At 36.5% G+C, this 12,370-nt stretch overlaps 1 protein-coding gene across 2 annotated transcripts in view; it reads right to left on the bottom strand.

The window, feature by feature from the left end:
* The window catches only part of LOC575318 (gamma-tubulin complex component 3), a 28,491-nt gene extending 17,226 nt beyond the window's left edge, over positions 1-11,265 (bottom strand). The window contains exons 1-13 of one of the 2 annotated variants that reach the window (XM_030981721.1): positions 11,151-11,222; positions 10,576-10,608; positions 8,693-8,819; positions 8,110-8,158; positions 7,494-7,555; positions 6,723-6,790; positions 5,817-5,894; positions 4,528-4,720; positions 3,673-3,730; positions 2,784-2,986; positions 2,403-2,521; positions 1,827-1,952; positions 228-296 (exon numbers count right to left, since the gene is read on the bottom strand). In XM_030981721.1, the coding sequence (XP_030837581.1) occupies positions 228-296; positions 1,827-1,952; positions 2,403-2,521; positions 2,784-2,986; positions 3,673-3,730; positions 4,528-4,720; positions 5,817-5,894; positions 6,723-6,790; positions 7,494-7,555; positions 8,110-8,158; positions 8,693-8,795 (1,128 nt within the window). In that variant the 5' untranslated portion in view covers positions 8,796-8,819; positions 10,576-10,608; positions 11,151-11,222. Of the gene's footprint in view, positions 1-227; positions 297-1,826; positions 1,953-2,402; positions 2,522-2,783; positions 2,987-3,672; positions 3,731-4,527; positions 4,721-5,816; positions 5,895-6,722; positions 6,791-7,493; positions 7,556-8,109; positions 8,159-8,692; positions 8,820-10,575; positions 10,609-11,150 lie in introns of both variants that reach the window. The other variant, XM_030981720.1, reaches the window with a different exon arrangement.
* Positions 11,266-12,370: the final 1,105 nt, after the last annotated feature.

Here is a 12,370-nt window from a genome sequence, read left to right as displayed (position 1 = left end):
AGCTGTGCACAAGATACATATTCCTTCCGTTCGACCCTATATGAATATACTTCCTAACTGTTGAAAATGATGGTTTTACAAGCGTACAGGAGTCTCAGACTGAGCCAGACTTCACATCGCTGAGAGGAAAATTTGAAGCTTCTAACAAGGAGCACGCACAGAGGATAGAAGAGTAGCTATAAAGCCTGATTTCACATTTCTTTGATATCATGTTAACTCTTTTTTACCTGTGCTTCAAGTACTGCCAGCAGTCTGTAATACTCTGTTAGTTCCTGCTGTAATGCTGCACAAAAGCTCTGTACAAGAAAGAGACAAGATAAGACAACTGCTATCTCTTATGTATAAAATATTCAGGAAAAAGTTTTGGAATCGGGATAGAAGTAACAGAGGAAATACAAATGAAACAGAAATATAAAGTCATTATGAATGTACCTTGGTGACACGACCCGACCAACTCAAGACCGACTCCAAACCAACTGATTTTTGGTCATCAGGGGATAAAGTCATTGTTTGTACGTTCTGGTGTTGGTCTGGGCCCCATTTCACAAAACTTGTCATCAGTGACAAATGACAGTTTTTGTTATAAGCTACTGAAATCCTTGCTTCTGATTGGTTATCAGCAGATTTGGTCACTGATTTTTGTCATTTGTCATTGAAAAAAAAGCTTTGTGAAACGGGACCCTGGTGTCGGTCTGGTCGGTGTGACTGAGGCATTATAAACAGTATATAAGTTGACATTGATCTACATTTGCCACACTCCACCCAGGTGAAGTAAATGGGTACCTGGTAGGAATTTATTCCTTGAAACGCAGCGCGCGTAACAGCTGCACTGCTAAAGCCAGGGTAATTATGCTGCATTATTGTAGAGAGCTTAGAGACTTCTGACAAAGTAAGTGTTAGGCGCTATATAAGCACTGTAATTATTATTATCATAATGAATGTGTGGCAAATGAAGACATCGTGGTCTTTGCTACTGATGATTACGCACGTCTTTAAAGCCTGTCTCCACTTGTTTGACCAGGAGGGATTAGACCACCCAGCGAGGTCACTGACAGGTCTCAATTAACATAAGAAAAGGAGGATCATGGGGGACCAACGGGCACGGCTTAGGCACTGTTTTCTATATAGAGGGCGCAAGTAGCTAGGAGTGCAGTGGGTCTTTAATTATAACCAATGCACTATCACAACGACAAATTTCAATTCTGAACAGGTGACACCACTTCCTCTCTAGGATTCATACAGAAAGTACTGCAAAATATCACAAGCATTAAAGTTTAAAGGGAGGTGGTAGTCAGTTTCCATGTGAAGAAGGTCATAATTCGCTGACACAAGGCTTGGTGCAAATACCATTAATAGGTGTACAGGTCTGCACACAGCAAACCCGTAGTCCCATCAAGAAATACCCCCTGGTCTCTTGGAGAGTCTTTGGGTGTGGGAAATGTAAGATAAAGGCTTTTCCATATGGGGCGATTGGTAGAAAAATGCAGAGCATTACATATTAAAGGCCTTTGGTCATAAAACTGAAGGCTAATCTTAGTGAATGACAGCACCTGACATTGGGTAAACACCGGAGTGATGCCAAATTTCCCATGAGAGCCCACTACTATTTGTCTCTAAAGCTACTCTGCACTAGTTTGGAATGGAGGAATTAGACTCCTGCAAGGTCACTGACAGGTGGTTATCTCATCAAATCAGCTCTCAAGAAAAAGGGTCACCGATTAGGCATTGTTTTCTATATAAAGGGCGCAAGTAGCTATAAGGAGTGCAGTGGGGATTTAAGTCTACATAAATTTCAATCAAGTTGGCACTGGGTGACAAGAACTGACCTGACCAACCAATCCGAAGGCTTTGTCCAGGTTCCTTGCATCAATGTACCTCCGAACCTTGAGGTACAGCCATCCCAACTCTGAGAGCTTGTGTACCAGGTCTCTACAAGGTCTAGGAACTCCAAGCTGTTACAGGTGTTCAAGAAACAGTAAACATATATATATATATGAATTCCATTCATGGTGTGTTTCAATGATAAAAACATGTTCATTCCAATTGTGTACCCGGTCTCTACAAGGTCTAGGAACTCCAAGCTGTTACAGGTGTTCAAGAAAGAGTAAACATACATATAAATTCCATTCATGCTGTGTTTCTATAGTTTTTATAACACTACAGTCTATTGGGAAAATGAGTATGGTAAAACCGGTCAGTCAAAGATTTTTACTTTTTTGAGGCACTTCATGATCATTTTGAAGCGCAATTTTTTTAGGCCTTCAATATTACACCATATCACAGATGCTGATAAGACGTAGGGCCATGAATCTCAGATTTAACATTGTTAAAGGATGATACTATATGAACCCTAAACAGTTTAAACAGTTTGAACCCTGAACGGTTTGAAAGCATGGGTATACCTCTGAGGATATTCTGAAGGCATCATCCGTTGCGTCGTACTTGACCATCTTGCCATCGATACCTTGGAAGACATAGATCAGATCATGAACCAGCGTCTTCTCCGCTACTTCAAAGGAAGCTAGAAATAAATGGAAGGAAAAAAAAAAAGAAATTCAAAGAATGTTATGTAGATCAGATTATGAACATAGGTGTAATTTACGTCATTAAACTTTCACAAAGTACTTTTTTTTTGCAGTACATATTTCATTTGTTAACAATTCACTTTGTAAACATCACTTTGTATTATACATCATGAATTAAGAGTATTTCCCTGATGTAATAAAAGAAAAAATACAAGGAGAATGCTCTGGATGTTTCATCAAATTCCTTAAAATCCTTACTATTTTCATCCTGGTTCTGGTTGGTCCGATCCCCTTCTACCATGCCTGACCTAGCACCTGAGGGGGCTCTTTTCGAGACACCACCATCTGTCTGTGTTGTGCTGTCCCCTATGAGCATGCGAGCAAGCCTTCCTCCGACAGACTGTGTCCCTGGGGTAATGCCGTGGGGTACACCGGGGGTCATACCAGGGGTGGTCAGATACCTGCAAGGGAGGGGGGGGGGGAGGGGGTAAGACAATCATTCATGAACAGTACTGTGTGATAGTGAATACAAAGATTATGCCCCTACTTCTTTTCCTCATTATTAAATCTATTTACAGCTTTAGTTATAATATCTCTTTCTCATCCCTCATCATCTTCCTTCCCACCTCGTTCTTTTTTCCTTCATTCACTTTTCTTACTTTCCTTTTCCCTTTTGAAGTTCTTTCACTCTCCCTTCTTATATCCCTCTTCATCTTAATACTCTTCTTCCATCTGACTTTTCTTTTAATGCCATTTAAAAAAATGGCAAACTAGTGACACTCAGGTAGCCTAACATAGCGTCAGATACCTGTATATAGGAACTCTAAACATTGTAAACATGGTGAGTCAAACAGTCAAACCTGTTGTAGCGGGCACCTCTGTATAAAGGTTACCTGTCTATAAAGGCCACCTTCATAGTCTCCCTACAGAAAGGCATGTGTGCTGCAGGATCCGTTTGGAAGGGTCACCTGCCTACAGTGGCCACTTTTCCTGTTTCCCTTGGATGGCCTTAATAGACAGGTTTGACTATAACTGGCTCTAAAACCAGGAAAAGTCTTTAAAGTGGCATCAATGTAATCTAGTTCCTCTGGCCTTTAACGTCATTACCTGAACTTTTAATCTACGTAATGCAATTCATCAGTCTTACCCTGGCGCATATGAATGTGGTGTCGGACTTGGTCCACTTATACTGCTGATTCCACTACCTGTAGAATGAATTAAAATCAGATAGTTCTTTCAAATTAAAACTGCAAGTTTTCTTAACCGATATAACTGTAATTTTCCCTTAAGCCCCCACTGCACTACTTTTAGATACTTGCGCCCTCTATACAGCCAACAATGCCTAAGCGGTACCCGTTGATCCCCCATGATGCCCTTTATCTTATGTTATTTGCGAGCTGATTTGATGAGATAACCACCTGCCAGTGACCTTGCAGGGATGTCTAATCCCTCCATGCCAAACTAGTGCGGAGGGGCTTTAATGGTATCTACAGTACCCTTTTTTCTTCTTTTATACTATAATTTGTATCTTTCCCTAGTGTTTGCAATGTAAAAATAACAAATCTTACAAATCTAAGGGCAAATAGTCAGCTAAAAATAGACAATTTGGGTATTCCCCAAAAACGTTTTTACAAACTGCACTCAGAAGTCAGAAACATCCCCCAAATCTCAAAGAAGCTTATTTCTGTTTTGGCAAAGGCGACAAATTGCCAACAATCTTTAACCTGTTAAACAGTAACTCACAGTATTCTTTTTCAAGCAGTCAAAAAGTTTTATGCACAAATCAATTACTCTAAAAAATATAAAATTGTCTTTAAGAGGCCGGAGTAGCACTTAACAAAAAGTTAATACCCTCTGGGCTTTCAGCTGAGGCAATGGTAAGCTCTAAGCTAGCGACACTATAAGATAACCTAAAGTTCACACTATAATAATGCTTCCAGTACCACCTTCAATGGACGAGGCATAAGAAAAAGCAGTAAAATACAAAGTTGTTCAGACTCACCAATGCCACTGCTGAGATGGGAAGACTTGGAAGAGAGGGTACTAGTACTTATATCCCTCGGGAGAGGGGTCTGAGAAGGGAGCATGGATGACCCATGCCCCCTCCCATGGGGGTCATCACGGGTTACATAGGGGGTGGATGTAGCAAGCTTGGGCAAGCCTCTGCCAAATATAGCGGCTGCTGTTTTAGAACCCTTCACAGAACAAAACAAAAACAAAACAAATTGTGTTAGAAAATATATTTATTCAGTAGCGGTAAAAAAAATTAAAAAAACAACAACACATAAATCTAAAGTCAGTACCAATTATGGAAAGCCATAGGGGAAAAAATACATATATTCGATCCCTGCAAGATATATAGGGTCAGTATAAAAATATATTCAATGTTTATAAGGAATATATTTTGATAATGACCCAAATATTTGCAGGATCAAATATATTTAGTTGTTTCCCCTATGGCTTGCCATAACCAATAATGATTTTGCTGTTGTAATTTTGTGATCATGATATGCAACTTTTTCCCATTTTCTTCCTCCCCTTTCTTCCTTTGTTCTTATTTTCTCTTCTATCTTTTTTTTTATTCCTTAACAGAATCAGTCTTTCTCTTTATACTTCTCTTTTGGTTAGTATTGAAGAGTTTGATCACTATATATACATGAAATATGATGCTCCTGCAATATGTTAAATCACGGACGTCTGAATTTTATTTCTCCCTCCCACATGCGATCGGTAAAACGTACATTATCATTTTTGAAAAATACACTTCAAAATAAATATACCTATTTCCAGTATTCCAGGCATAAACAAAGATCTATTTTTTAGTCTAAACTAGCAATTTTTCAACAGGGCTGAAAATATTACTTTGGAATCACGTCGATTTCGTGAAAACCAAATATTACATACCGCTAGAGTATGTAATTGCATGAGGAAATAATCTTCTGTGATTATGGGATTAGGGTGATGCAGAACTTTTTATTGCTCGATAGGGTGCCGTGACTAAAAAAGGGTTGAAAAACACTGGTCTAATATCTAGATCTATTACGATTCTTGGAGAAAAAGTAGGGGGGATTCAAATGCACATTCTTTCCAGCTGTTTATTCCCAGGTTTCTCGTCACTGATTGTCAAAGGTGTTTTTCTGTGATTTGGGGATTGAGGTGACATAAAACTTACACTTTCTTGAAAGGGTGCCGTGACTATCAAAAACAAAGATTGAAAAACGCTGGTCTAAACATAAAAAACATTTCTAGGACAGGATTTGTTGTACAAATGACTCTAATGCAGATACTTACCAGCTGTTTATTGCCTTTTTTCTCTTCGCTCAGAGTCAGAAGAAGATAGAGTATTGCCCATCTGTTCTTCAATACACCCTGAAAAAAATAAACGCAAGATTCACCCGATTGGAATTCTCTCATCACTTCCAGGAGATAATGGCTACATAACTTATAATTTTTATACAAGCTACATGGCGCTAACATCTGCAACTTTTGTGATTAAGACAACTTCCATCAAACATTATATGAAATAATGAAACAGTGTTTTTTAATTCATGGTCTCTTTCAGGTCTGTTAGACTAGTTGACTCTTTATTTACTTAGGCATTTGTCTTGTTGTTGTTTTTTTCCCTTTGAGGGCCATTCCTCACAGGCATTTGCTTTTCTATTGGTCCTTTTTATATTCCATACTGTATTTTGGATTGTTTTTATGTTTTTATGGTTATGGTTAAATACGATATCTTGAATCTCTAGAATGAACAGCCATTTAATCACATTAAGCTAACCGATTTCCAACCAAAATATTAACAAATGGGTACCTCATATCCAATCAATATTTGATTAACCAGTTTCCTCAAATAAAACCTCACAATTCTCAAGAATATTCAATTTAATTACAACAAGGTTTTTTCTTTTCTGGAAGTCTTGTTTTGTGGATTTTTTAAAATATAATAAAATTCTTTTAAAGCCTGTCTGCACTAGTTTGGCCAGGAGGGATTAGACATCCTTAAACCTCCCTGCAAGGTCACTGACAGGTGGTTATCTCATCCAATCAGCTCTCAATTAACACAAGAAAAAGGAATCTTGGGGGACCAACGGGTATCGCTTAGGCATTGTTTGCTATATAGAGGGCGCAAGTAGTAGTGCAGTCCGGTTTTAATATTTCTTTGTAAAATGAAATATCCATTTGTCAAGTTGAACTCACCTGCGACTGGAGTTTCCTGTGTAGTTCAGAGAAATATGCAGCATCAGCCTCTCGCTTCTCTTTTGCCACTATCAAGACAAAACAGTGACCATTTTAATCAGAAAGAAGTCAACAAATAGGAAAATGGTTAAAGAAAAGGTTGAGTTCTGGGGAGAGATAAAAAATGTTCCCTGAAAAGCATGGCTCTTCAAACGCCTTAATATTCTAAATATGGCATGTAACATCATAAAAATTTGGACAGATTTTTATGCCATATGTTCGTTTAGTCCCATGTACATCTTTCTGTGTACAGTGTTGTCACTTTACCAAGACTGGGCCAAATTTCTTATCATTTTGATGATTCCAGAACCTTGCAAGAACTTACACACCAATACTTATATGCTACATGTAGATGATCAACCTTTTCTGATCGATTCCACAACGTTTCTTTCACAATGCAATCTCATGACCAGAACTCAACTTTATCTTTAAGTACATGAGCACATATCAAGCAGAAGAGTGCTACTAGATTCTCAAACAACAGATGTACATGTTCATCATCAACATGTCACACTTTAACGTTAGCCATTCTACCTGCATACAAATCTGTGCTTTAGGAGTATTTGCAAGAAATAAGAAAGACACCAAATAATTCCTGTGAATCATCATCATTGAAATACATTATTTCATAATTCATTCTATTAATTAAGCATAAAATACATTAAATTCAGGTGGAAATTTGTGATAAATATTCCAGACTTGTCTGAAAAAAACTGTGGCAGATGAACTTACGTTTACGTTTGATTCTTTCTGCAACTAGGAACTCATCATTTTCAATGGTTGGTGTAAGGTTGCTGATAAAAAGAAATTGCATATAAATGTTACAAATCTTAACTATTATTAATTATATGCATATATGATTACATGTATGTAAAAGTATGTGCATGCGCATTCAATGAGTTGATGAATGGGAGATTCAATGAATCCCAACAGTCAGGGATATTAACATTTTAGTTGTGTTTACTGTTTAGAGTAATCGTGTGTTATGTGAGGTGAGAGGGATAGTAAATCAAACATGTAGAACCCTCACATCGTATAATAATAACATTTGTATTAAATTTTTTTTTTTATATATATATCCAAAGCTAATATCACTACTTTGATTTCAGTAAATAATATCATAATATCCCATGTTATCTAGAAATGCCAAAGAGTCTTCGCAGTTCTGTTTCAACCATTGCAATAGTTCTATGTTAAAGGTTTTGAATTTGTGCTAAGAAAGAAAGAAATAGGGCATTATCTAAATAAGCTAAACACAAACTTTTTTTGAATTTGTGATAATTTTTGTTGGGGAGGGGGGCACGCTGAAATAAATTAACAATTTTCCATGGAAAAAAATTATTCTTACCTGCTTATGACTCTGACAACATACTGAAATTGAGCAGATACATCTTCACCTGAATAACAAGGCACATTAAAAATAAAGGAAAAAAGGTTACTTTTGCACCTATCTCGATATAAAATGTAATCAAAAGAAAATTGATACAAACGAATTAACAACAATATTTCCATTATTTTAGTTAGTGATTATGTCACATTAGTTTCATGTTTTGTACTGTATATGATATGTTACAACTGCATGAATTCTGTAAATAAACACTGTTGTAATAGCTGTTATTTTATGATATAAACAAATCAGGGGTGATGGTGAGCACTAAAAAAAAAAATTTTTTTTCCCCTCAACCAGCCCCCCTTGAGTAAAAAAAAAAAGGCTTGGGGGAAGAAAAAATTGCATCTAACATTGCCCCCCTTTCGAGTAAGAAAATTGGGGGAAAAATCAGGAAAATAAGGGGAAATCGGGAAGAAGAATTTTTTTTTTTAAAAATCAGAAAACTGATTTATAATCGGGTAATTATCAGGCCTGACAAATAAATTCCCTCGAAAAAGGAAAAATAGAAGGGGGTAAAAAGAAGATTTTTTCTTTTTTTTACCTTCTTTCTTGTTGAGCAGAGTATGCACTAATCTGAGGAGTAGTCCAGCAGGGCTATTGTCCCCATCTGATGCTCCCGGGTTAGACATGGTTAGACTGGCCATTATCTACATCAGGGTACAGGTCGTCTGGAAGGAGACATACAACGGGAAAATGAGTCACAAAACAAAACTTTTGGAATATAATGGATGCAAAATGATCACACGGAGGATCAGAAGAAAACAAATTACGGTACCATAAAATACCACATTATAGCTACGCCAAAATCAGGTTTGCAGCTCGTACCAATTCGGTACAACATGAAAAATGATTTTCCTCCTTCCTGAATATATATTTTTTTTTTATCCTACTGCTTAGAAATTACAAACTTATACAGCAAAAGCCATAGACTCCATATAGTGGTTATGAGCTTTTGTTTATGTTTTAGGGACATGCTACATGCTACAATTGTCTATGTCACATTATTTTGGGCGATTTATTGGTTTGATTTGGGCGAGAAAATGAATGAAGAAAAATTTGTTTTTTCCTCTTCATTGGCCATTCTGAGGATGTCACTGGATCAATAACCAAACCCTAGACAGAAGCCGCTGCTAGACGACACCAGTGCCTTGTGAACACGCTGCATACGCAATCGCGCATTCCAGCCGACTCTTTCTCACCCCAGACTGGCGCATACGATGAGCGACTATGAAGGCGCTGGATCTCGCGAAGAACCAGTCCCTGTACATTATGTGACTTATCAATTATTTTGTAACTACTTTGTATTTTGTTTTATGTGCTGCCAGTGGAGGCCAATTTTCTATGTTTTGAATATGGACCAATAAATTATCTATCTTTCTATCTATCTGTGTCACCCATGAAGCAATAGGACTCCATGACTTTTTATGAATCAATTAAGTATTTAACAAATCTGAAATAATTTTATCTCATATTCCTTAGGTCATAAGCTTTCTATTCACATATATATAGTCATATTTTTATAGAATGGCTAGTAGTACTCTAAGCAATGACGTAGCAGAAAATGGACAAGTCCAAAATAATAAAATAGCCTAAGAGAGAGGGGAGAACCAATGGAAATGATTGATACGGTAAGTAAGGAGTAAAGAATAGAATCACTGACAGGTGAGTAGAGAAGAAGGAATCTAGGTCCTGAATATTAATGAAGCATAGGACAAATGAGGCAATGATTGAAAAAGGAGATGAATACTATTAGGAAATGGAAATGGGAAAGTCTATAGCTAAATGTGAGGCGCTAGTTCAGAAGTCTATCCAAAATTTGACCCGTAACTCCGACGTGGAAGATACCCTACTAAAACATACCCAAAAGGAAGTAAATATTCATCAAATGTCCAAATAAAGGTCATGATTTAAAAGTCAATATGTTTGTTAATACTTGTTTCGTGTCAATTTTCTAATCTTTTTTGGAGTATTTTTCCTAAAAACAAAGACTTATAATATGCACTTTTTCATGCGTGTGTTCAGTTAGCGACTGTAAACCAAGATTACAGTCGCTAACTGAAGACACGCGCATGTCCGCAACCCACTGTCGGTACGGTATGCAATTGTATTGTGCTGCAGTTTGCGGTGAATTCTGTATGAAAGTGCATATTTAATAGTCTTTGTTTGTAGGAAAAATACTCTGAAAAAGATAAGAAAATTTACACGAAACAGGTAACAAACACATTGACGATTTATTTGGACATTTGATGAATATTTACTTCCTTTTGGGTATGTTTTAGTAGGGTATCTCTATGCAGGAGTTACGGGTCAAATTTTGGCTAGACTTCTGAACTAGCGTCAAATGTGACTAGATGTTGATAGATCTATGAATGACAACACTAAAAGTAAAACTAGTCATACGATTACGAAACATTACAAAATTACTGACACTGCTGCTATCTGCTGTGTGTGGACAACCTCAAATTAAAAAAAAAATCAAACATAACAAAAGTCATACTCATATTCATACTCATAGTTTGTACTCATTCATAGTCATGACAATTCACATGATAATCAGGATAATTAGATCTAAATCTGGAAGAAAAAAAAATTCAAAAAAAAAAAATTCAAAAAAAGAGTAAAATTTGCCAACAAAGTTAACAGAACTTTTTGTTCTCATTGTCACAAGAGTAATGTATAAAATTAACAATGTTACAGGAATATGCTGATACAATGGTCAGAAAATCAATAAAAAGAATCATAACAAAAATGGCACCTAATCATGAACATGCAAACGATGCAGATACACAGCACAGACGTAATTTAAGTAAATCTAACGTTACACGAAAATCAAGGTGTGGGACCGTTATCAAAATATGTGCACATATTTTACTTGATTCCTTCCGGCGATAGTGAACAATATTTGTGAAATCAATACAAGAAAAAATACGGAATAAACAATATTGATTTATATCACCACTGTGGACTGAGAAAAGAGTTTCAACAAGGCTAATAATTACCATATTCTTTTGATGTTTGGTTTTGTTACTTGCTCGTTGACGCCATTTTATCTTGCGCGCGTATGAAAATTATCGTGCGAGATTTTTCGATTGTGGAAAGTCCGTGAATTACGAGAATTCGCACACATTGTCGAAGGTTCACCGCACTTTTTACGGACTGTACTGCATGGAGTAGGATAGGAGTCTTTAGGCATGATAGAATGTTAATACAAAAATAAAAAAATCTTCTTCTTTTGACCTTCTTCCTACCTTCTTTCGACATTGCTTCTTATTTCAATAACATTAAAAACAAGCCAATTAAGAAAATATTGATCACGCAGGGAGACTTCCCTGGCCATTTAGTATATTACAGCGGTAAACACTCACTGTTTATATTTGCATGATTAATTCATTATAATGGCTCTATTGTTCGATTGAGTCACGACTGATGGAGGAGGAGGAGGAAGAGGAGGAGGAGTACGAGAGGGAGAAAAGGAGAAAAGGAGAAAAGGAGAAAAGGGAGGAGTATCGACATTGCATGGTCTAAAGTGATGCTATAGTTATAATGGCCTTTTTATATATAAATATGAGAACAGAAGTTCATCATTATTAAATATTAAATTCGATAAACACTGCTTCGTTTATTAATGTAGGGCTAGATTGTAGACCTACTTACGAGACCTCCTCCCCCACCTAATATCCATAAGGCCCATTCACATATGAAGTGGCAAACCCCCGCAAAAAAAAGGAAGATAAAGTTCTTTTTTTTTCTTCATAGGTTTCTCTCATAAAGAAAAGTGTACTTAAATGTACAACATTGTATACAAAATAACAAAATAATCTTCACATAGGTCTAAATAAATTTGCAAGTGAACTTTTACATTTCCATACAAGGTTACAAATAAAGTTACACATTTACAGATGAAAAATATTCACATAAACAAAATTATATTTTCACATTTTAAACAAATCGCAAATAAAGTTTGTAGTATTTTCTCGACCAGTTTGCGTATAAATTTGAAATTATTTCTTTTCTTTTCCACAATATTTTGTTTTTCCTATTTCCTTCAGAGAAAAAAGAAGGGTTATGATTAAAAAAAAGTGAATGGCAACACGATCAATGGACCAATAGTACGTGTTGTGGCAGGGATTCGAACCGCGTGGCCATGTGCACTAATCCATTATAGCTGCCACATTTCTTTTATTGTCTACGGAATTCTATAAAGTTGTAGTTCATGTTG

The sequence above is a fragment of the Strongylocentrotus purpuratus genome, unplaced genomic scaffold, assembly GCF_000002235.5.
Source record: "Strongylocentrotus purpuratus isolate Spur 01 unplaced genomic scaffold, Spur_5.0 spur5_scaffold_12, whole genome shotgun sequence".
NCBI lineage: Eukaryota > Metazoa > Echinodermata > Echinoidea > Camarodonta > Strongylocentrotidae > Strongylocentrotus > Strongylocentrotus purpuratus.
The sequence above is the reverse complement of the archived record's forward strand: the minus strand, read 5'-3'. Positions and strand labels throughout refer to the sequence as shown.